The sequence below is a fragment of the Harmonia axyridis genome, chromosome 3 (genome assembly GCF_914767665.1).
Source record: "Harmonia axyridis chromosome 3, icHarAxyr1.1, whole genome shotgun sequence".
Taxonomy (NCBI): Eukaryota; Metazoa; Arthropoda; class Insecta; order Coleoptera; family Coccinellidae; genus Harmonia; species Harmonia axyridis.
This window is the reverse complement of record NC_059503.1, coordinates 62,930,070-62,957,297: the sequence shown is the minus strand read 5'-3', so window position 1 is coordinate 62,957,297 and position 27,228 is coordinate 62,930,070. Positions and strand designations below refer to the sequence as shown.

The 27,228-nt window shown below is 35.1% G+C and overlaps 1 protein-coding gene across 8 annotated transcripts in view; it reads left to right on the top strand.

The window, feature by feature from the left end:
• The window catches only part of LOC123676653 (synaptotagmin-7), a 317,805-nt gene that overhangs the window by 133,756 nt on the left and 156,821 nt on the right, over positions 1–27,228 (top strand). Inside the window, exon 1 of one of the 8 annotated variants that reach the window (XM_045612751.1) lies at positions 14,486–14,667. The exons of the other annotated variants lie outside the window; for them this stretch is intronic. Within the exon in view, the coding sequence (XP_045468707.1) occupies positions 14,618–14,667 (50 nt within the window). The 5' untranslated portion in view covers positions 14,486–14,617. Of the gene's footprint in view, positions 1–14,485; positions 14,668–27,228 lie in introns of those variants that run through there. 8 annotated transcript variants of the gene reach the window in all.

Sequence of the window (27,228 nt, the reverse complement as noted above, 5' to 3'; positions counted from 1 at the left end):
TTCTTGAACATTTTGCCGAAATGTTTTCGAATTTTGTCTAAAGCGGGTTCGAATGATTAGGTGAAGAATTCGAGGACAAAATAGATGTTCCTTCGTCTGCAGTATATTCATGATAACGCTTACTCTCCAATGGAATGTGCTAGCAATTTAATACTTCCAGAGTAGTAATGCTTACTGTTCCAATAACTCAGTTAGGTTTGTTAATGAGCTAAATTGTAACCATATTGTGATTTTTTTCAATAAGTGATTAATACTGAGTCGATTAAAATGGCATCAAGTAATCCATAGCAAATTGATGAAAAGAATGATAACACAATGTTTGGTTTCAGAATATATCCTTGAGATACCATGGAAATTGTGTATACATAAAATTAATCTTCGATAGAGTAAGTTAGTTATCTAAAAATTCACCTATTTAGTTTTTGCATCAAAAAATTGTTCGAGTTTTTCTGAACTGATAGAAGAATATCTTTCGAACAATCAATTCACCATGACCGGAACCAGTTCAGTTGATTTCATTTATTCCTATGATTTGAAAGAATACTAAATACCGCTTGAAGAAGAAATTATTTTAAATCATTGATTATTTATCAGTGCCAAAAAAAATCATTAGTATTTGTTTATTCTTTTTTTTTACTTTTCTGTGAAAAATTAGAAGCTATGGTTCAGTAGGACACTACTATCTACTGGCTTCGTAAATTAAAAATAGTTATTTAGTTCAAAAAATATCTATTACAGTTTTGCATAAAAGCTCTTCGATAGATACATATTTATTCACATAGAAACACAATTTCGAATGATAAAAGATCATAAAAACCACATAAAAAACCAAATACCTAATACAAAACAATACAATTCAATAAAACTAATATTTTTATTCGAAAACGTCTCATCAATATTGAGGAAATGATTTTGATTTAATCTTTGAATTTGAATAAATTTGAAATTTTAATGAATATAAAGAACTTGACCTAGATTCGACTAGATAGGACTAAAACGTGTTGGGTAGAATTCAGTTATTTCAATTCGGATGTGTGGTTCAGTTTGATTTCATTCGAAAGAAGAAAAATGAATAAAAAATGAAATTATAAAAAAAGGCAGTGGACTGTATTCTGTAGATTTTAAAATATTTCCCAACACAAATGAAAAGATAAATGTACCCAATTCCTATTTTCCATTGAAAATGAAAAGAACAGAGACAACAAACGCCATAGCTGACGAATCACACGCATTAAAGTGAAATAGCGAATTTTCACAATTTCACAGTGCAAGCTAACATTCCACCAAAAAATAAAGAAATGAAAAACGTTGATTTAGCATAAACAATCGCTTATATGATCTGCTCAGATGTCTGCAAACTTTTGTAATGATTTCAAAATTAGGTACAATTCGATTTGAAAAAATTTGCAGACAATTATGCAGATGATATGAGCGATAAATATTGATGAGTCTGTTTCAGCTGAAAATATATAAACATTTCAAACTCCTTAAGGGAATTCACACAATGGTCCTGGTTTTTGACGTGGTCGCTATTTCATTTATGCAAAATTTGCCTCATTTCTTCAAATATATTGATGATTTTTTTGATTGATTCAATTAGTAGTTAGTAAGTTGAGTTGAGTAATCTTATCTTTTTAAAATTCGTGAGTATAGGTAGCACCAGCCACAGTACCAAATATGAAATGCGAAAAATTGTAAAAATTTCAGGCAGAACATTTCTAGAAGGAAAATAAAAACGATGCACTTGGCTATCCGACAGGCAAAAAAAAACATGGCATGCCATTTGAAAAATGCCAATTCTAAAAAGGTATATATTTCTCTACTCAACATTAGCAGCAACTTTTCTAGATCCGTAGAAGCGTTCGCATTTCCTTCAATTTTTCACTTTCTCAAACTGTCACAATGTTTCAATAATCCTTCGATGAAATTGAATATTTGTCGTGAATCGGAAGCAAGATTCTCACACAAACCAAATGAAAAAAATCCTAAAACTCTCGGAAAAGTTGGAAATATTGGTGAGATAGCAAAGTTCGGAATATATCGGTTTGTTTTTCCAGTTGTTCCAACTGATCGTTTATCAAGTTGGTATTTGTCGTAGTCAAATAGTTCGATAAAATGGGTCAAATTTTGTTTGTTAGGATTTCTTCTTATTTTCTGAGTTATGAAGTTCTGACCTTAGTTGTTCTCTGCAGAAAAATATGTGAATAAATAAATACGGAAGATATGTTTCGATACCCATAAATGATAACTTTTTACTTCATTGCAAGATTGAAAAATGTAATAATGTGAGATATTCAGACTGGCTTTTCAAGAAATGAATATCGGTATCAAAGTAAATGGTCAATTAATCAATAATGTCAGATAATATCAGACGGTAGTATTAGCAAGTAGGATAGAAGAACTTAAATTGCTTATGGATATGATAAACCAGGTCAGAGAAGAGTTTGGTCTGAAGCTAAATACAAAAACAATGTATGTAGGATCCAGTTATTGTTCCCTGTAAATAATTGAGATGGTCAACCGGATGCTTGGAGACCTATTAGTTTCTTCAAGTGTCGAGGGCATGACAGTTTCAATGAATTTACAGGGAACGAATTGTTATTGTACGTATAATGTAAAAATGATGTGTTATTCTTCGAGGTGTCGAGGATATGTCATGAAGTTGTAAATCTTGAAGAGATTCACTTGGGGGGGTTGGGAAAGCTCGAAGACAATACGGTCGTACCAGATGTGTCACATCTGTGTATCAGGTTCTAGTCCTTCGAGAATATTCGATTTCCAGGAATCCGCGAAGATCTTTGTGGGCGGTACGGCAAAATTCTTATTGGACTAGGGGATGGTACTTTCCCTAAGGGTGTGGTCAAGCCGAAAGAAGGGAGGTCGATATTCGAGACAGGGTAAGTTCCAATCGACAGAGAGTCAATTCAAGTTAAGTCGAAGACGAGTAAAGTTCAAGGCAAGTCTAAGACGAGTCAAGTTCGGTCGGTCAACTAAAGACGTAAGACGAAAAGACGGTTCGCGGACTAGATTAAGAGAAGTCGCGAACAAGTTAGAGACGAGACGACCGAAAACTTAAAGTACGACGAAGACAAGATAATCGAAGATGTTTCGAGTAATTAACACTCGAGTTGAAGACGAATTTCAGTACCGTATTGAGAAACTTGTAATTGAGACGTAATTAAGATCTTCTCAATACTGAGTTTGTACTGTATAAGTGTGGCTTTGTAAATAGATGTATATAATTCAAAAAAATTGTATTATTACAAATCCGACAAAGTCACGGAGAAGAAGACGAAAGGCTAGGTAATCGAATCATACATCTAGACGATCGATTAATCAAGCCTACATGTATATGATTGTTAGCAGGAGGCCCCACCCTGTATACTTACCATTCGATTTAATTCGATTAAACGGGTAAAAAATATAATTACCTGGGTATCCAAGCAAATGCTTACTGAGAACAAACTATGGAAATACGTAGCCATATAGAAGAAGCCTGATTCCAATTGTTTCAATGAAAAATTGCAATCAAAAGACTAAAAAATGTTTTTTATTCAATTTAAATTTTGCGTTCATTTTGGGACACTCTTGTTACAATTCTTGGGAACTTTCTTTCAATTTGCTACCAGTTAATCATCTGCTTTCTAACGAATTCTCAGATAACTAACTCCTCTTGATCGGGTAGAAATTTTCACAGCTTAATTGGTAGCAAACACTAGATAGCTCCGCCGCAATCGATTCAGGACATGAATTAAACTAGTCAGTCGTAATTTTTCAATTTCCAGCAACCCTTGGGCCATCTGATCGCGCCGTAAGCCCGAGTAGAGCTGACTTTTTCTGCATTTTCCGCTCGGCACCCTGTAATCGCATCAAGTTCCGCAACTACGTTAATTGAAAATCGAAATGATTCGAACGAGCGTTCGTCCCTTCACAACTGCCCCCCCCCCGCTCTCGCAATCCAATAGGCATCCACTATCGATTTTTAATAAATTCGGTATATCGATATAGCATGCACAGATATTTCGGCCGGATGATAGTTTTTCACGCGCGTCTAATGAGGTACGCAGTCATCCGCATGACTGCGCCATTTATAGGCATTCGCCTGTATGCTGATTTATTTTTTTGAATTTTTTTTCATTACATCCTTTCGGAATGAATCTATTTTGTAAAATGATCCTCGATATCAAATCCGAATACCAACAATTTATTTCGATGGATTCTTATGGAATTTGAATGTTCTTCCATTATTTCAATGAAATCGATTGCTGTATACGATTCCTTTCATTTCATAAGTATGAACTCGCACCAAAATGAAATGAGGAAGAAGTCAAAATTTTCTAACCGCTCGTTCATTCATGCACCAATTGCGTCGTTGAAAAGCCCAGAATGATTATTAATGAAAATCTCATTGAAACATTCGGCGAGTCTTTCTCGAGCCTAGTTTGTGTAGGATTACTGTGTTTCTTCCCGAGATCGCTGGTAGACTCTTCATTTAGGCAATCCAGCGATCTCTGCCTAGGACACAACCTCTCATACCATCGTGGAGAGGTCACACTGCTGCAACGCAGCAACCCCTATGAATACGCCAGGGCCAAAGTAAAGAATAGCTCGACACCCATAGCGCCATCTCTTGAGTAGACAGTATCACTACATACTACCTCACCAGCCCCAACCGATCATATCAGGGTCACCTGTTTGGCTAGTTTTTCTCAAGCCAAGTTTATGTAGCTCCACCCTCTTCCAGAGGATTACCATGTTTCGTCCCGAGATCGCTGGTGGACTCATCAGTTAGGTAATCCAGCGATCTCTGCTCAAGACATACCCTCTCAAACCATCGTGGAGAGGTGACACTGCTGCAACGCGGCGACTCCAATGGTTCCGCCGGGGCAAAAGTCAACAATGGCGCGACACCCATAACGCCATCTCTTAAGAAGACAGTGTCGCTACACATATATACAGGGTGTTCCATATCAGACGAGCCACCCCGTATATTTCTCATCCCATAGTGATAATTCTCCCAAAACAGGTCGAATTATTTTGTTTAGGCAGCATCTTTTGACGTATATTTGAGGCTTGAACGAGCAATGCCCTAAGACGGAGCGCTGCAACCCCTCAAAATTGAATAGGGGAGAGGGATTGAATAACACTTCATTTGAAAGGTCTTCGAAGCTTCTTTACAACGGTGTATGAAATGACCTTTGGTGAAAAAAAACACTGATGTTTTGTGAAAATGTATATAAAGACTTGTCAAGTACTTCCTTTCGACGAAATTTGGAATTATTCTAATATTCCTAACTTCTACTGATCATTCGATCGTTCTGGCAACACCGCATATTAGTTTGTCCCTCCTCTTGGCAAATATTTACAGATCACGAGAGGGTCACGTGATAGTGTTTTTTCTTAAGAGTGTACACCAACTTACAGATTCATTTCGATTCTGTGCGGAAATCGATTCTGTTAATTTTTGGAACTAGCTTTCGCATTGCTGTTGAAAATAAACTCACTGATTTTGTTCACAAAGAAATTTATATTATTTGATTTATATCACTTTTAGTATTGAACCAAATATTTGAACTGCCTGAGACATCTGCGAACCGAATTTCGTAAAAAGTTATTATTCAAAACAGAAAAAATCCGTTCATCTAAAGCAACAAACAAACAAGAAAAGTCGTATTTGAGGAAGCAACATTTAAATAAGATGAAAAGGAAGATATGAGACGAATGAATCTTACCGAAATAGATACAGGGGAAAAAATCATTAAAAATGAACCAACTATAACATTTAAAGGCATAAAATAACATTTCAGACTTCGTGCAGAATATCGTTTTGATTTCTTCACCAATATACCAAAATTTCAAGAAAATAACCAAAAAAAAAAATTTGAGGCCTTATGCAAAATTTCATGTCACTTTCTTCACGAGAATAAGGTAAAAGGCAAGCAGAGTTTTGAAAAATTACCCAATATTTTATGAAAAAATTTATGATTTCCTAAATAAGTAGATCCGACTACATTGTAATCCGGTTATTCACGTAAAATCGATTTCAATATTCATGATTAATTTCAGCAGAATGGTATCATCCGAATATCCCACTGATAACCTGACGGGCAACAATGTTGCATGTATTGTTACAAATTTTCGAAATGCACAAATCGGATATTCAAATAAGAATCGATACGGTATAGGGGTATGGTTATTGTATTTATCAGCGTATTTAAACTTCAATCAATCAAATCCAGATCAAGAATAAAGATTGTCTGAATTTGCCTCTACTGAAAATTTGTAATATGTTAGTCATTCAAAGGTGAACAATAATGTGAGAGCAGTATTTCTCATTCTGCCTATTAGTTGGATAAAAATTTCTGTTCATTAAAATTTTTATACTTCTTGACTTCTGATATTGTTATGTTATGAAGAGTGTTTTTAGAGGATTAGTCATGATTTTTTTGGAACAACTTCAAGTGGGTGAAAAATAGAATCATCTGATAGGGCGAAGAAAATCACATGAAAAAGATACTCTAAATACAAATATTTGAACCGTTTTCGAGATATTTGAGTTTTTGTAGTCATATATGTCAGCAGATTCATTCTTCGGGAGATTCATCTATAACATTATTTTAGCAGGCCATGAACAATTCTATCCTTAATTTTGTCAATGCTATAAGCTTCCTGTAGTTAGAAATTGTTTTCAGTAGGAGTAGATTCATTTAATTTTATCAATTTTGGTAGGATTCATCTCCCTCAGTATACATTTTGAGCCATAAGTTTATTCATCAAATTATACTTATTTTTTTATATACTAGCATCCCCAGAAATCCCAGTAATCATTTTTGACTCACTCTGTATATTGAATAAATTAATGATGACAAATGTTGAAATTTCTTCATCCTGTTGTATTTTGAAAGCACTAATGGATTTTGTTATAATAAATCGATAGGATATAACTAACTTCTCTGTCCTATTTCTCCATTTCGATAAACTAGTCATTATCCATATCCTTTGTTATTTATTTCACCATTTTTCCCCCGCAGTTATAAATATGCTCCGAAAAATGGAATATGTAGGTAGGTAGGCATATAAATTCCTGTTCGTATCGGGGCTAAAGCGGTTACGATCAGTTGTAAATCAATTTTAACCACCAGAAGTGGCTATATCAAATGTTATGATACATTAAACTCTCTCGAACGATTTGCCAATAACTTTAATGTTTCAGAATTATTCGATAAAATATAAGAGGGGGGTTATTTGAGAGGAACAAATTGTATCTGAATGTTTCAGAAATATACTTAACGATGGAGAATCGAAGTGAACCCTGAGAAGTGCGAAGCTGTTTTTTTCAGCCGAAAAGATAAAGATACCCAAGGACACGTCGTAATGTTCGGTAGGAGGATTGAATGGAAAAACGGAGCCAAGTATCTGGAAATTATACTTGACAAGAAAATTACTTGGAAACAACACGTCACATCAGCTGCCACGAAGGGAAAAACAACAGCGGCATCGTTGCAACCGCTACTTTGCAAAAGCAGCAAAATGTGTCTTTCTAACAAGATTCTTCTCTATAAGTCCACTATCGGCTGGTCATGACTTACGCATGGCCTGCTTGGGTATTTGCCGCGAAGATCCATCTGCTAACGGATACATGAGGACCTGCAAATACCATTCCTAGACGACCATCTAATAGAACTAAGTGTGAGGTCCTTCATTGAAATGAGAAAATCACGCAAACCTCCTTATAACGAAGGCTTGAGACTATGACGTAAATGCCCAGAGGAAACACAAGAGACCAAAGATGGCTCTTTCCTGGGGGGGAGTGTGTTCAGACAAACATCGTCTGGCACATATATTGTGTAATTATTACACAAACATTTTTATTGGTATATTGCCACCTTCTACAGCAGAACACAGTACTTCACCAGTGATGAATTATTTTTGATATCGAGCAGTAAAAGGCTAAAAGCCCAACTGCAAAATATGATTCAACATGATCCAATATATTCCATCAAAATAATATTCAATTGAAAATCAATATTAAATTGAAAACAATGAAAATTCACAAAATAATTCCATTTCCGCTTAAAGGGTGTTTTTTTTAGAGCTATAGAACTTTATATTGCAATGAAACAACGATGGATTATTCGATTGACATGAATTTTATTTATCCGCAAGATAATCTTGTTGCATTACATTCTAAATATGATTTCTGGCATATGATCGCCGGCTGGCTCAGATGTAGTCCAATCTGGACGTCTAATTTTCGATGACTTTTTCCAACATTTGTGGCCGTATATTGGCAATAACACGGCGAATGTTGTCTTCCAAATGGTGAAGGGTTTGTGGCTTATCCGCATGGACAAATGACTTTACATAGCCCCACAGAAAGTAGTCTAGCGGTGTTAAATCACAAGATTTTGGAGGCCAATTCACAGGTCCAAAACGTGAAATTAGGCGGTCACCAAACGTGTCTTTCAATAAATCGATTGTGTCACGAGCTGTGTGACATGTTGCGCCGTCTTGTTGGAACCACAGCTCCTGGAAATCATGGTTGTTCAATTAAGAAATGAAAAAGTTAGTAATCATGGCTCTATACCGATCACCATTGACTGTCACGTTCTGGCCATCATCGTTTTCGAAGAAGAACGGACCAATGATTCCACCAGACTATAAAGCGCACCAAGTAGTAAGTTTTTCTGGATGTAACGGTGTTTCGACATACACTTGAGGATTAGCTCCACTCCAAATGCGGCAGTTTTGTTTGTTGACGTAGCCATTCAACCAGAAGTGCGCTTCATCGCTAATGGACGTAGTGCACGATACGTATTCCGCACAGAACCATTATTTTTGAAATGAAATTGCACTATTTGCAAGCGTTATTCAGGCGTGAGTCTATTCATGACGAATTGCCAAACCAAACTGAGAATAAATCACTTGACCGCTGTCAAATCGGTCGCCATCTTGAACAGTTATGCCAACTTAAAGTTATATACCTCGAAAAAAAAAACACACTTTATTTTCATTTCAGAAAAAAATCTTCAATTATATTACCGCCTGTTCCCGGTTTAAACATCCGTTACTTAGTTAATTATGTGTACTTGTGTATCTTGAGAATAAAATAAACTAACGTGTTAAAGTTTCACACCATTTTGCAATTGACTATACAATTGATCGACCCAGATTGGAATATATGGGCAATTGGTATTTTATCGGAGGTTATCATAAGTGGATGATCAATCCAATCGGTTGTTATCGCGTAATCCGCTCGATAATATCCAGCTGTTAACGCAATATCCGTCGAAATCTAATCAGTGACGCTTGCTGTGTGCCCCCGGAACAGAAACAACAGAAATTGCAATTAGATTGTCTCAAAACATAAACTACAACATTCAACCTAATGAGTCGATTCGACCTAATCCATCACACCATTTACATGCACGTAAACAAGACGTTCCCACCCCTTAATATCCACCAGGAATTTCCTCATAATATGACGATGTCGTCGTTCTCAACCCCCCACCCCCCAAATTCCACCTAGCGTTATTAGCCACCCCCCGGTGCTCCCAAGCCCCATCTTTTCATCCAATTACCTCTTGTCTGGTCTGTCTGTCACCCGGGAAGGAGTGAATGGCGCCAAGAGACGGCAGACGACGCCGAGCGTCGTCCCGTGTCGTAGCGGAAAACGCCCGTCAAGGTCCGGTTGGGGGTGGCGGCGATCGTGTAAGGATAAAATGGTGAATTGATGAGATGGGAGCGTTAGGACTAATGCGGCTTTTCGTTTTGAGGAGAGGTGAATAGATAAGGCCGTAGAAATCTTTTCATTGGCATAACGGAATATCAGGATTCCATTTCTTGCATGAATCAGTGTTGGCCTGGAAGGATGTACGTTTTGTGTTCATTTACAAGTCGAAGTGTATTCGATTTACCGCATGAATTTTTATTTGATTTGCGAAGAACTTGATCTCTGGATAGAGGTTGAAATAATAAATAAAATACTACTCAAAATTTCGAAAATTAAAAAAAACTTATTTGTGCCACATATGGAACATCAAGCAACAAAAAAATAATAAAGCATAACGAAAGAAATTATTCAGTATGAAAACGTAGGAAGCAGTTCCTGTCTTTCTTTTAAGACCCAATAGAATTTCACATTCGACACATATCAAATGAATTTTTCTCCGATTGACAGCAATTTTGCAGATACATATCAATCAGCAAATTATCACTTTTCCTGCCTAGGCAGAAAAGTAAGGACTTTCTTGCCTTGGCATCAAAATGATTATTTTCAATCGGAATAAAACATTTCATAAGTTGTCAAACTATAATTATTATGAACATATTCATTTCCATAGCAACCAATCATTCTAACAATTACGATTCTTATCAAATTTGGTTTTAATTTATCACTACGGGAAAAATAGGAAGATTGTGCGAAATGTAAAGGCTGTTTTTTTAGAGCTATGGAACTTCAAATTGCAATGAAACGATGGATTATTAGATTGACATGAATTTTATTTATTCGCAAGATCATCTTGTGGCATTACATTTTAAATATGGTTTCTGGCATATGACCGCCACGGCTGGCTCCGATGTAGTCCAATCTGGACGTCCAATTAGCGATGACTTTTTCCCACATTTCTGGCCGTATATCGGCAATAACACGGCGAATGTTGTCTTCCAAATGGTCAAGGGTTTGTCGCTTATCCGCATTGACCAATGACTTAACATAGCCGCACAGAAAGTAGTCTGGCGGTGTTAAATTACAAGATCTTGGAGGCCAATTCACAGGTCTAAAACGTGAAATTAGGCGGTCACCAAACGTGTCTTTCAATAAATCGATTGTGGCACGAGCTGTGTGACATGTTGCGCCGTCTTGTTGGAACCACAGTTCCTGCACATCATGGTTGTTCAATTCAGGAATGAAAAAGTTAGTAATCATGGCTCTATACCGATCACCATTGACTGTAACTTTCTGGCCATCATCGTTTTTGAAGAAGTACGGACTAATGATTCCATCAGCCCATAAAGCGCACCAATCAGTCAGTTTTTCTGGATGTAACGGTGTTTCGACATACACTTGAGGATAAGCTTCACTCCAAATACGACAGTTTTGTTTGTTGACGTAGCCATTCAACCAGAAGTGCGCTTCATCGCTAAACAAAATGAAATGGACGTAGTGCGCGATACGTATCCCGCACAGAATCATTATTTTCGAAATAAAATAGCACTATTTGCAAGCATTGTTCAGACATGAGACATGAGTCTATTCATGATGAATTGCCAAACCAAACTGAGAATAAATCACTTGACAGCTGTTAAATCGGTCGCCATCTTGAACAGTAATGCCAACTTGAAGTTATATACCTCGAAAAAAAAAAACACCCGTTAATAGTTTGAAACTACAATATCTCAAATAAATTATGAAGAATCGAAGAAAAAATTATATTTTCAACTCGGCAGCAAAGTAGATTGACTGCCTCAGCTGAATTGCTGAATCAGCTGCACTATCAGCCGCGGCAGTCAATCTATTACTTTGCTGCCTAGTAAAACAAATAACTATTTCCTAAAGCAGCCCGGATATTTACATCTTATGCGATGTGTTTCCTGTCAATGTGATAAATGATCCAAACAATCCTTTCGCAAGTCTTCTTGGGGGATTTCCTTTGGTGTTCCTTTTCTCCGCTTGCTTTTATACATCTGCTGAAGTCTGCAGGTTTCCACTTGGTCTTCCTTTAGCTTGTTCCGTATTACCTGGATGTGTGTCATCCTCTTCCGATAAATCGGATTCTTCACTGTCGAAATCGGATATCCTTACGGCATTCATAGAACTTTGGATCCGGATCTACGGCAAATATGCAATGTTATTAGATTCTAACACTGCCTGATATTCCATATATGGAACAATCTGTTTTGTTATCTTTTCTATGCGTTTTTGATGATTAAGATGATTGAAACTCACTTGGATAGGTACACTTTTCATTTCATTCATTGTCTTTTCAGCGACAATGAACGAGCACGGAAATTCGCACTATTGCATGAACATAATTCGACAAGAATGGAAAAATGAATGCCTATTTTAGGCATTCTCTTTAATGTCGTGTCTCTACGTGTATCGCACTGCTTTTTATTAATGTAAATGAATGAATGTAAAATTGAAGAAATCCGACCCGGTGCATTCGCCATTTTGTTACTGCTAGCATTCGTATTGAATTTCTTTACTTCACATGCTCTCATTATACTTTGCAATAGATTACAATAATATGATACAAAATGAAAGGTTTTGTGTTGGTATTCTTGAATTTTTTTCTGGAATAAAGAAACCAATATACGGAAAATTATATTCCTTTCATCCTGATGTTACCAATACTCACTGTCTCAGTATTTTCAATCCTTATGTTTTGTAGAGGACAAAACTTCCTTCCTTGTATCTGTTGCCTCATGTTGAACCACATTCTTGAACGGTTGTCTTTAGGGTAACTTCCCTCTTATCTAATGATATCTGCAGTTACTTTGTCTTGCATATAGATGTGAGTTCTTCTGAAGAGAGGTACCCCAGTATCAGAATTCTGATGCAGTGCGCGAAATAAATTCACCGCACCAATATTCTGCATATCTCTCGTTATTGGTAGATTTCTTTATGAATTTCATCAAATGTTTGTCTGTTACTTATCTCTTTCATGGTTTCATTTCAACGTTCGAAATAATTCACAACTTTATCCCTGTCTTCTGAAGTGGTCTTGTCTCGTTTTCGTGATTGAACATCGCAAAGTCCTCTGCGAAATGGGCTTCCTTGCTCTTTATTTCTCAAAAGTATCTGAAAAACCTGCTTCTTACACTCGCAGGAGACAGTACTTGAAGCATTTGACTTTTGTCTGTGAAACACAACAAACACAAATAAAAATTCCGTTCAGAAGATTTTTTTATTCCGACCATTCAACCATGAACGGAAAATAATAGAACCATACGCATTTTGGCATTTGAATTAGGTTACCTACTTCGTATTGTTTTCCTTAATTTTTGATTAAATGGATGTAGAATCCAGTTATTGTTCCCTGTAAATAATTGAGATGGCCAACAGGATGCTTGGAGACCTATTAGTTTCTTCAAGTGTCGAAGGCATGACGGTTTTAATGAATTTACAGGGAACGAATTGTTATTGTACATATAATGTAAACAGGATGTGTAATTCTTCGGGGTGTCGAAGATGTGTCATGTCGGTTGTAAATCTTAAGAGACTTACTGGGGTTGAAAGAGTTCCAGAACAAGACGGTTGTACCAGATGTGTCACATCTGTGTATCAGGTTCTAGTCCTTCGAGAATATTCGATTTCCAAGAATCCGCGAAGATCTTTGTGGGCGGTACGGCAAAACTCTTATTGGACTAGGGGATGGTACTTTCCCTAAGGGTGTGGTCAAGCCGGAAGGAGGGAAGGATATTCAAAGTGGAAGGGGTAAGTTGCGGTCAGGAGACGAAGTAAGTTCGAGTCAAGAGTCAGTTCAAGTTAAGTCGAAGACGAGTAAAGTTCAAGTTCGGTCTAAGTCGAAGTAAGAGTTAGTTCTGTCAGTTGAAACTTGAGACGAAAAGACGGTTCGCGGACTAGATCAAGACGAGTCGCGAACGAGGCGACCGAAACTTGTGATAAGACGAAGACGTGACATATCGAAGACGTTTCGAGTAATTAAAACTAGAGTTCAAGACGAAATTCAGTACCGTATAAACTGTGTTTGTACTGTATTGTGGCTTTGTAAATATAGTAAATAATCAAGAAGAGTTCAATTATTACAAATCCGACAAAGTCACGGAGAAGAAGTGGAAAGGCAGGTAATCGAATCATACCTCTAGACGATCGATTAACCAAGCCTTCATGGATATCTGACTAATGTGGCGTCCAAATGTTTGAATAAGTTGTAAAATGTGTCGAGAAATAGTAGCAACATTTACTCTAAACACCTAACATCTTTCAATCCTACATTGTTATGTAGGATTGAAGGATGTTAGATTGTTATATCGAAGAATGTTAGATTGGAGGATCCTTCTTATCACCTTTACTTCCTCATTTTCCAAAAATACATAATATTGCTTCTTCCCAGATCGATGTCGTAACGTTTCTTTTTCATGTAATTTATTGGCTTACAATGTTCACCGTTACTGCAGTAATAGAATTGTTCAGATTACCTCCTCGAGGGCAAGTACCTGGCATTTTTGATGGTCTATAAATATAAATCGATCTGTTTCTCGTCTATTCCTTCTTCTGAGTTTATTATTCCCATTCCTATTGCACTTCATAATAGGAGAAAAAATTCAGCTATACATTTCTTATCAATCAACTCGCCACCAATGCCCCATCGTATCTTACACCAACTTTAAGACTTGGGGGAATTCCTTTTCCTCCAACCTATCCCCTAGACGTACATTCGACAACACCGCCTTAGCCGCAACTCCCGCATAGCATGTGCGTCCCGATTTGGCGAATATACACAGCATTCCATCCTGGCTCACTTGATAACGTAGACTCATCCTCATCCAGAGCCACCGCTTGTGAAGGAAAGCGTGTTTCTTTGTTGTTGTTCAGTGCTTGTTGAAAGTTTCTTCAGTGATATCTTAGGAGGACACCGGAGATGTGATCATGTACTATTTTATGACTGGAGTGGTACAAAATTGCGAGAATATCTTAAGGTGAGTTTTGTGGAAATGGGGAGAATTGAAAAAATTACGTATTAACTTTATCTTAGGAAAAGATTCATCGAGGAAGAAACAGAGTTCAGTGTTTAGTTAAGATGTCAATACGTGGATGAGTTTCTTATGCGCACTTTGTGATAGTTTAGAATTATATCAAATTCGGTAGAATATAAAAAATAATCTGGCAAATAAATTTTGGACCTCAATTCACAGATAAAATGTTTGATAATTCTATGTATAATGAAATAACGTAATGTTGATGATTTCACATTGTTGTTAAACGTCTATAGTGAAAGAAGATTAGGAATATCAATAAGAAAACATAATTTTGGCAGTTTTCATAGAAATAAAATTATTCTAAATTATTTCAAATTATTACTGAATTATTCAAGAAAGATGGCAATTACAAAGGTCACTCCTGATTGACTCGCATTATATTTAAATGAATGAAAACATAAGGTTAAGTTCAATGATGTTTACCAGAACACCAATTCAGTAAACGCGTTAACAAATTAGATGATAGAGAGAATAAATATTATATATTGAAAGCATTTTCTTATGACCCATATATCATGGAATAATATATACGTAATTATAACGCTAATGAATCATGATCTCAAAACATTGAAGGACTGATTGAAGGTCGTCAAATAAGTTTTTAACTTCATCAAACCATCCCATATGGTCACTGAAAGTGAAAAAGGATTGACGCAAATTCATATATCACAATGCATTTATTTGTTTTGAAGAAAGTTGAGAATGAGTATAGATGAAATACTACACAGGGTATCTAATGGAAGTGAATTCTTTCCCCTCCTTTGGGAATTCACAATCTACTTTTCTTAAGAATTGAACATCAATTGGGTTATTGATATGAAAGTCAGAAAGTGTTGAAGGAAGGTATGACAGGAGTGTTGAATTCATATATAAACACACATTGGACTGATGTTGAAAGCATCAAATTCAAAGAATGTTTACTGAAGAATCATAATATACCAAACTTCAATCATAATGTTTATTCAACATAAATAAACATGGTGAGTTACATAGGTAACAAAGCTTGGTGGATAAAATCATAAATATGAATAGATGATTTTATGCAATACACAATAAAACCTTCATGACAATTATTGTTTAATATTCAACTGTTGGAACGGACTATTCATTGAGTGATTTTTTGGATAATTTTATCAATTCTTTGGATGAATAAAATTGAATACTTGATTTCTCAGAACAATTGTTCGAAAGAATTGTAATAATCAGCTGAATAAATTGCAGCGTTATGATCGTAATCTTATCAATTGAGAATTAAGATGTCTACATATATTCCTCAAGAAGAAAATGAAAAAAAATTCTTACATATCTATTTCGTTGGCAAGTCTATTCATAATATGAAAATGGTAAATACATTATTGAAATGTTCTACTTTTTCTAATTGATGTTTTCTATCATATGAAAGCACCAAATAATTAATGTAAGATATTCCGTAAACCCATTAATAACTTTCATTATTCAAACAACCTACAAAGATACATGCCATGCGAATAAAGAATTACGTGACCTAAAATACAATACATATTATTGATTAATTTTTTGAAAGAATTTTCTCGATGAAATGAAATAACCTATAAAAATAATGAACGCATTCTTGAAATGTTTGACGATTTTCCTTCGATATAGGTCATAATATGTCCAAATTAAGCAAAACATATCCAACTTCTGAAATTTGTTATCAAATTTTGGAAATTTTTCATGTTTGATGTTCGGATTCCAAACTCAACCTAGAATTTTCAAGATTTCAGCACATTGTGTTCGTCAGTTATCAGTGGAATGAATGGACAGAATTGCTTATGAATAATTGTTCGTCAGTGAAAGGAGCTGTCATTTACTAACTCTAATTTCAAAATTCCATTTATCGAAAGTCTTGTTCCCTCTAGGTACATGCATACGCTCATTTGAGAAAACATTCAAAGAATTTCGTTTGCGATTTTCAAAAGTAAATTCACCTCACATGGGAGAAATATTGATAGTTTGTCTCATTGATATTAGACGAACGTAAAAACCCCTCGTTATTCCCTCGATTTATAATATTCATGTTTAAAATTTTTAAAAAGAATTAACTCAAGGCAGAAGCTACTATTTATCTGTCTCAAGTTATGATTTACCTTGATCTCATCCATTAATTCTGCTTGGTTAACTGTAATTAACCTAGTTTGGGTCGTCTCAACTCGAAAAGTTAGGTCCATTATACCTTAACAAAGTTGAATTTTGTCCTCTGGCCAAATATGAGCACAAAAAGGAAGACACCACTGAAGTTAATTCAAATTTCAAATAATTCAAATTGGAAAAGATGAGATAACAAAATGGCGAATGCGCTTGTCCCTTCCGAATGTTTAATACGTTCTCATAGTTCAACAATGCCGATTGGTCAATCTCCTCTTCTGCGATCTGTTGCAATCAGAATTCATACAGAGTGTTCCTAAATAGTAGATACAAACGAAAATGACAGATTCTTTGGATTATTTAAAGGTAAGAAGTCGTATAAACATGGGCTGCGAATGCTCTGTTTTCGAAATACAGGGTGTAAAGTTTGATCCCTTTTCAAGTTTTTCTTATATTTCCTTCTCTTTTTCCCTTCCTTAACTTCAATTTGGTATAGATATACAATTTAAATGAACAGTGCCCGCTTTTTATTTCAGGACATTTTTTTTGTACTACTGGTAGTTCAGAAAAATGTGAGAAAACATTCGTCAAGCACATTTCTTTTTATTTCATTGTAGTTTTCTCGTGTCTGCTAAAGATTTAGAGAAAAAAATTCAAACAATTCTCGAGCAATCCTCAGAAAAAGCCAAATTTTTATAAAGATCCAGTTAGTCAGCTGTGATGAATGAATTATTTGATATTATTGATATCATCAATACATTTGGTACTTACTAACATCGAATATTGATAAAATTCAATAAACTAGTATAATCATCACAGAATGTAGGATTTCAAGAAAAACCTTGTATTTCGAAAACAAAGAGTTTACATGTTTATAAAACATTTTAATCTTGAAATTATGCAAAAAATATCTTATTTCCTTTTTTATCTTAAATTCCTGAATTGGAGGTACAAATGAACATGAGAGATAGATGCCTTGAATAATTCTAAGCATAAAATATCCCATAAACATGGGCCCGAAAATGCTTTGTTTCCGATAAACAAGGTGTTCCTTTTTAGTCCTACTTTTTTGAGAATTTTATACGTGTTTATCTTTTTGAATTATTGCTACATATCTGGAAAATTAGCACTACAACTGATTGGAATATTATGATAATTTGAATTTTCTTCTGGATTTCCAGAGAATTGATTCAATTGTTTGTGAATTGTATAATATACAAAAAAGTTCAGTATTAGGCTACAGTTCTGAAAAAAAGCCGGTACTCTTCCAAACAAACATAAGTCCTCTGAATTTCTGATCAAAATTGGCATATCACCTAATATAAACTCTAAATTGTAATAAATATGCCAATTTTTAGTTATATATCTTGTATTTCGAAAATGCTAAGTGGATACAAAAGCGAAAAAAAACCTTCAACTCTTGAAACAAAAGCTTTTGCGGTCCCATAATGATAGGACTTTTTCTTCTTGAAATTATCCGTAGAATCTCTCCTTTTAGTTTGTATCTCTAATTTGGGAATACCCTCTATGTCTTCTATTCCAAAGTTATGTTGAAACCACGAACATCATCGGTTCTCACCCACAAATTGGGTCTTCCGAACCCATCACAATCCAACTTTAGAGCCTGAGGTTCTTCGATTGTTTACTTGTGAAAGTTGAAGTGAATTTCAGATCTGGAACGATTGTTTTCTGAACACTGTTGCTAGAGGTAAATTAGTTCCTCAGACCTGTAGTCATGGGTTGTTGAACAGTTCATTGTTCTTGAGATGAATAAATGAACCTCAACAAATTTCTTGTTATCACAGGAAGCGCGTATTTGAATGTTCTATTTCCAATATGATGGATTATTCATTCTCCTTATTTAATTCGATAGTTATTATTTGTTAGCAGGAACTTAATTCATAAAATTCATAGAATTTTCTTTCATATTTCTGTAGGCTTGGTTAATCGATCATCTAAAGAAATGATTCGATTACCTGGCCTTTCGTCTTTTTCTCCGTGACTTGTTGTGTTGGATTTGTTATAATTGAACTCTTTTTTAATTATTTACATCTATTTACGAAGTCACAATTATAGAGTACAAACTCAGTATTGGGAAGATCCTAAGTTTCTCACTACGGTACTGAATTTCTTCTATAACTTCTTATGTTAATTACTCGAGTCGTCTTCGATATTTCACGTCTTTGTCTTATTACTTTGTCTTATTATTAGTTTCGTTCGTATCGTCTTTTATTCGTTCGCGACTCGTTTTAATCTTGTCCGCGAACCTTTTTTTCGTCTTACGTCTCAAGTTGACTGACTGAACTTACTCTTACTTCAACTCAGACCTAACTTGAACTCTACTCGTCTTCGACTCAACTTGAACTGACTCTCGACTCGAACTTACTTCGTTCCCTGACCGCAACTTACCCCGTCCACTCTGAATATCTTTCCCTTCTTCCGGCTTGAGCACACAATTAGGGAAAGTACCATCTCCTAGTCCAATTAGAGATTTGCCGTTCCGCCCACAAAGATCTTCGCGGATTCCTGGAAATCGAATATTATCGAAGGACTAGAACCTGATACACAGATGTGACACATCTGGTACAACCATCTTGTTCTCGAACTTTCCCAACCCCAGTAAGTCTCTTAAGATTTTCAACCTACATGACACTTCTTCAACACCCCGAATAATTACACATCCTTTTTATATTATATGTACAATAACAATTCGTTCCCTGTAAATTCATTGAAACTGTCATGCCCTCGACACTTGAAGAAACTAATAGGTCTCCAAGCATCCTGTTGACCATCTCAATTATTTACAGGGAACAATAACTGGATCCTACATTTCTACAAGAGCTTTTAGAGGATTTGGAAATTTAAAAATTGGATTTCTCGTAAGCAACAATGCTTTATTGGATTCCTTGAAATTTCAATTTATTGTGAGAATTAAATCGGGTAGAACAGCAGAAAATATTCAGTAATCAAGAAATTGCTTATGTTTCTCAAGAGCATTGTAATGTAATGGTGATTGTGAGTCATTACTAATGAGGAAACAAAAGATCTGTCAGGCCATGAGAAATACAATTTGTTTTTATGAGTTTTTTCTGTGACTTATTTGATTACATATACTTGAACATTTCCCGTCAAGAATCGAGGGGAAGGGGGTGAACAAGGGTGATTTTCGGAATCCCGTGATATAATAATACATACAAAAAAATATCTGAGTAAGTGAATTTTTTTCACTTACTTCATGAAACATACATCATACTACTTTGAATATTCATTTTACGTCTTGCCTTCCGCCACGCCTTAACATTATCCCTCCCTGTGGCAGATTCTGGGAATGGAAGGCAATAAAATAAACAGTTATGAAATAATAATAGCCCTTGCATACGGAATGAAATGCTTGATTCAAAGAAAACTGGCATGATTGCCAAGGAACTACGTCTGTAAAATAGTATTGTATTTTGCTATTGAAAAATTAATTAGCTTTGTTGGAGATTCATAGGAATAAGACGACAGCTGCTCTCTTATATATTATTACTTGAAATGAGTTTATCATTCTCATTTATTTCAGATGGAAATTTGTTACTCCTCCACCTTCAATTTCAATCGAAATACGAATAAGAGTAATGGTGGGTTTCATAGAACTATTATCGTGGTGACTTGCTCGATCATTTCATTTCTGAATTCAATTTTAGTTCATTTTTGACCCTTCCATAGCTTTCAAACATCAATAAATAAGTTGATCATTCAATCAAAGTTTTATGAAACCCATCAAATGAAATTTACAAATTAATATTGGTATCTGATTCGGAAAACGAAAGCAGAAACATAACAATGGCCACCATTTGATTTAGCGCAATTTTTCGCAACAAATTGAAATAATAAACTAATGGAAATAATTTCATCATCAGATATCGAAACTATTATAGAAACTGCAAACTTCAAAATGCATTTTTTCAATTTCGATAGGACCATTCCTAACGGAGAAACATCCATTTGAAATCCGGAAGATAGGATTTTCATAAAAAAATATGTTTTATTCGTTTGGAATCTTTCTTCGAAGTTGTGGTAATTACAATATTTCCAACAGATAATTGAAATCCACTCAATTTTTTTCGAAAAGTTTTTGAATGGCATTTCAAATGGAATGAATGAAACTGAATTCTCAATGAAAATTGAATAGATTGTAGACGTCTTATAATATTTTATTAGATAAGTGAAAATTCACTAAGGATTTTTTTGTGTATGCATCTATATTTCGGGATTCTAAAAATGCAAGCCCAGATGAAATAAACCTGTTTCGAATCTCGGAGAAAAATCCTAGAAGAATTTGTGCACTGGGTCTACCAATTACAAAGAAGGTTAATAAAATCATCAAACGTGCCGACAGGCAACAAAAACAGCGGACAGCCGTATTCACATCTGAAATGCAGTTGAAATATTTTTACCTATACTGAATTGAAGATAGAAACTCGTCAAGATGGAAATTCATCGGAGTGAATGAATGAAACTGAATTCTCAATGAAAATTGAAGGATTTTCATCGAAATGGTCTTTATCAACTATGATTGAATTGAATTGATTAATAGAAGATAAAAAAACAATAGATTGTAAGACCAATGAGATGATGCAAATTTTAAACAATAATAAGAAATTTCATATCATCATTATCTTACAAATACAAGAGATTGAAATATATCGCCATAAGTACGGTACCAGAAAAGGAAAAAGTAATTCGGCAACTGAAATTCAAAGTCGGTGAATTAGTAATTCGCCATTTTTAATACTCCGAATCATAATGGCGAAAGCGCCTGGGGGCCCGTATTTCATACCACCTCCTGGAACCGTAATGTCCTGGCCCTGCTGTTGCACAGATGTCTGTAATTTTCGAATTATTAGCGAGACTGATTTCAAATCATTGGCTTCGACTCAATTCGAAGTCGCTTTGGGGCTACAGGCCTACCAACCATAACACCCCACCCCAAAAAATACCACCAATTTAGAGAGCGTTTGTCAATGGAAAGAAGATTAAGTCTCTAATGAATTTTCGTTTTTTATTTATAACCTATAATCATGTATTACTTCGGTCGGCAACTTCAATAGAGAAAGAATTTCTTGAGGGTTGCTTCTCTTGGATAACCATAAAATTCGAATTTTATTGCCACCTGAAGAACCACAAGAATTTTTGTGAATTCTTAATATGATGTGCATATTTTTTTTGAATATCTTTATTGAATATTTATAATGCTTTCGAATTCGTTATGGCGAATGTATTAGATATCCTAGGAATATATAGAAGAAAACTGAATATTTAAAATAATTGATTTTTATTATCTTTAGTAGTTTTTCGGCCTTCAGATCAATCTCCGAATTATACAATGAATTTTTTATATTGAATTATTACCACTGACAAAGTGCAACATCAATGAAAATATTTGAAAGAGCCAAAATCAACTCCAAAAAGCTGAAAAACTTTACGTTCAATTCCTGTATCTTCATGCATCAACTCGACTAATCCATGTCGCCACAAGTGTTATTTCGTTTTATAACACAATCGCTGGCATTTGAAAAGAACCAAACAAGAATTATTCAAATATTATTCAATCCCTGGAATATCGTACACATCAACCTGAAAGAAAATCCCAGCGCACAGACTGATAACAAGGAGTTTAGATAAACTAAGCGGAGAGTATTATGAAAAGCACCATCTCCAAAGAATGCGAGATCGAAATAGAAGTTTATGGAAACATTGGACGTAATCTGGAAAGTGCAATTGTGCATTTCCACTTGAATGTCGAAGAACTCTTTGCTCCAGAGTTGGGAGAGTGAAATAATTTCAGTTATTTGCTCTACTCAAGGCATTGTCTGTTTTTATATTTATTTCATCTATAAGACTTATTGTCTTTTTACTGTAAACAATTTGTCAACATTACCATAAAAATAAAAGCACTTTTTCAAAACAAACATACCGATATGTTATCCATCCTCGAAATGAGTTATTCGTAAGTGTGTCATTTCTGTTATTGTATCCGTAAATATTTATATTGGTCACAACAGTATTCAACCTATTAAAATTTAGCGAGTCTTTCAAGAGCTGAATTTGAAGGTGCGCCCTCTCTCGGTGTTTCATCCTGAGACCTGGATCATCAGTTTGGCAACCCAGTACCAAATATACCTTCCCTCCCTATTGTGGAGGGGTAACTCCATTGTATCGCGGTGGCCTCTATAAACACACCGGAGCCTCACTAAAGTTTGGCGCGAAGCCCTGAACGCCACCTCTCGGGCAGACAGAGTCACTACAAAATGATATATGGAAAAGTGTACATATTTAAAAACAAATAATTCCATAGAAAAGAATTCAAATGAATATGAACCAAAGAATAATTAAGTACAATTAAGTTCAATATCCACACAAGCAGTACGAAATATACCTTCCCTCTCTATTGTGGAGGGATCACTCCATTGTATCGCAGTGGCCTCTATAAACACACCGGAGCCCCACTAAAGTTTGGCGCGAAGCCCTGAACGCCACCTGTCGGACAGACGGAGTAACTACAAAATGATATATGGAAAAAAGTACCTATTTAAAAACAAATAATTCCATAGAGGTGGATATAAAGAAATTAAATGAATATGAACCAAGAAATATTTAAGTACAGTCAAGTATAATATCCACACATGCAGGTTTGGAAATTACATTCAATTACAATACAATACTCGTGGTCCAGTATAAAAGTGCAACAATGAAAACATCTGCGTGATCGAAGAATAGATCTTTTGTTCTCTTTCAATGGCTGAGTGGGGATCCTCACACTGCGGCTTGATAGTCAATGTCCAATATTAATCGCTTTCCAACCGTTACATGGGTCATAAACCATATCGGTAGAAAATAAATACGACAATTTCGTTCAATTGTGTGCGAGGAATTTATTTTCAACAATGAATGACAGAAATCATTCGCTCTGTGAAAATGAGTAGGTATTAAGTTTTTTTCCTCCTTAACTGGTTTGAAAATAAAACAAATTCAATGAAAGAAAGAAATATTGGAGGCACAAACAAATTCTGAAAAATGCTAAATCCATCAGTATCAATAATTCCATTCAAATTTGTCGAATTCTTCAATTTTAAATGTTGGAATAATCCACGTTGCCTAGCAAAATCTCATCAATCTTCCTAAAGAAACTGATGTAGTGCATTTTCCTTTTAGGAAGACATGGTGTTGTTCGCTTCAGAATTTATTTTTCTCGAAGAATATATACTGCTGATTCAATTTGATGTTTCTGAACTCCTCTAAGTCAATGCGCTCCATAAATACCTCCACATTTTCCTCAAGAGGCATATAAACTGCCAAAATGACAAATTTGACTTCCCTCGGCCAAATTCCAAATATTTCAATTACCTTTTCTATTGACCTTTACAATATCAAGTCTAGACATGAAGCATGATATATTTCGCTTGTTATTATAAGAGATCCTTCATAATTGATTATCCTACAATAGTTTGCCCCATTGTAGAATCCTGGAAAAATCAATTTGCTTGTATTGAGCCGACTAGGTCAATGTTCCGTAATTGTAGCCACATGGATATTTTGCTGTCCTTATAATTTCTTTGTTCGATCTTCTCATTTCAAATCAAATCAAATCAAATTTATTTCACAAATAGTTACAAAGCCAAAGGTAACAATTAATAGTAAAAAAAATATATATACCAATATATATACCATTTATAGATCTGATGTTGATATTAAGAAAATAGAGAGTGTGATCTTCTGGATATTTTGAATTTTCCTTTTTCTTGAACATGAGAAGACAATAAGTCAAGTAAAATATGGAGAACATTTAAAATATACTTTACTATCCTATTCAGCTATGTAGCTTTCGTAAGACTAAGAACAATAAAGTTTTTCGAATTACATAAACCTATGAACCAAAGAATATCTATCGAGGGACGTACTGCTTTCTTTCACATTTATGCAATTATTTACAGGGAAACTTAGAAAACTGCCAAGATTCAAAAACGAAAAAGATGGGGGAAATTTTCATGGTTTCTCGATTGAAGGCAAAAAAATGCACCATACATTATCACAGACGAATTGAATTTCAATGAAAAGATGATCATCATAGAAAATTTGAATACAGAATTTTAATTCTAAAGTGGCAATATACAATGGCATATATTCAAATTTTACAACGAATTTCACTTTGCATTTACAATTAATAATTAATTATTCGAATTAAAATTTCAACAAGCTAGCAGAACTACTGACTACAGAAGTACTTTATTTATATTAATTCTCCACCATTAACACGAACTCACAAATGGACATTTCACTTGTAGAGTTCTATTAGAAGTATTTCCATTTATCGCTCTCTAAAATTAAAGTTATATTCTTTGAACAAAAATCAAAACATGAAGACAGAATGGGTCTTCGAATGTGAAATTCTATAGAATACTTTTGTCGTTGAGAATTTCCAAGAAAAAATTCCTCAAAACATTTATGACGAAGCTATTTCTAAGGAAAATGATGAGCTCATAATATTGTTAGAGTTGTGAGTTCAACTAACTTTCTAATCGTCGTTGAAGTTTACCCCAACTAAATCGAAACATATCCTGAAAACAATTTTTGTTGGAGTCTTTTCGAAGTCTCTTTTCGCTTTAGTTATTTCCTTCTTTTTCCAGAAAATGGAAGATAACGAATAGTATTCCGTTTCGTAACTTTTTAATTGGCAGGCAAGTAGGTAGAATGTATGCAGTTCATTCATCTCCCACCCAGACAGATTCAGCTGGAGCAAAAGGGCATTGCACTCAATCCAGGTGCGTTGTTGGACGTGCTAGAAATATAGGTCAATATCTGCGTTGGCAGACGTTATCATTAGCTCAGGGAGTATATCCGGTTTTCTATGGAATTTCTGTGGTGGCAAATAACAAGTTTTTATTACTTTTTATTATTTTTTGTGTTTCTTCTAAATCTTCAGCCCCGTATCGCAAAAAAGAAACTAGTATTTGAACTTATGACGCCCTTTGAAAAGAAACTCGTATATTTGAGGATGCGATAATGGGAGAAATGGATTTGGAGTTTATACAAGCCACTGTAAAATAACTTAGGAGGTTGGTTAAAGCTGAGTTCACACATACAGAAGACTTGGTTTGTTGTCTTCAATATTTTCACAACTGGTGAGTAGTGATTGAAAGCTGAGGGCATATCGAAGAGAATATTCAGTCTAATTGTTGAGGAGAAATTGTTAGTAGCATTAGATTTATCAGATGTGGAGTATTGTAGTGCTGGTGAAAAATCTTATAACACATCTTCACTATGTCGTGTAGTCGTCTGGTCTCAAGTGCTGGTATCCCAAATTCCTTTCTGAGTCTGGCTGATCTCACTGTATTAAAATCTGGATATATCTTATATTTTTCATAATATAAAATCTTAGAAACTTGTTTTGGACTTTTTCTAGTGTTGACTTTTACAGTAGAGATGTAGGATGTCACACAGTCGAGCAATATTCAAGTTTGGGTCTGACTATCGTAGTATAACAGAATCATGGTGTCCAAATGTCTAAAATCCCTGCAATACTCATTAAAAATCCCAATCTACGGTAAGCCTTTGCTGATATACTCTCGATGTGACTCTTGAAGGAGAGTGTGTTATTATACTCTGTGCCTAAATCTTTGATTTCATCAACTCTTTCAAGTTCTTCTCCATCCATGTTGTATCTATGCTGTAACATTTCCTTTCTTCTGGTGCAGGATAAGACGACACATTTCGATTTATCGAAGAGTAAATCATTTATGACACTCCATTGGTAGACGCGATCGATATCAGATTGAAGATTCAGGTAATCTTGTGCAAATCTTCAATTCGTCTGCAAATATTAAACATCTGGAATTACTCAAGTCTTGTGGTAAGTCGTTGATAAAGATGATGAACTACAGTGGTCCAAAGTTTGATCCCTGTGGCACGCCTGAACTCGCGTAAAAGTTTCCAGATGTAACACCTCCGTACTTAACTCTGAATGTTCTATCTTTCAGATAAGATGCCAGAATCTCTTTCATTCAATTCCTATTTATGGTGGTTCGGGGGTCAATTTCAAACAAAGAATCTCGGTTTGTATTGCAGATTCGTGTTATACCGTCAGAAATATAAAAGACTTGTATGGACAGTTTTTCACGAATCGTCATGTACTGTCCAGTCGAAATTTCATGTGAATGATTAATGGAATGGATATCAATGAATACATAGCAGATAGATCCATCTAAACGGTATACCTATACCTAGCTCGTAGATTTACCTAGCTCGCAAATCTGCCTTGCCTACTAATCAACATTTCCGAAAAATCTCCCTCAGCAACGGATAAGTGTCAAAAGTATATATTCAGCCGAAGGACGAGACACAATAATTTCTTAT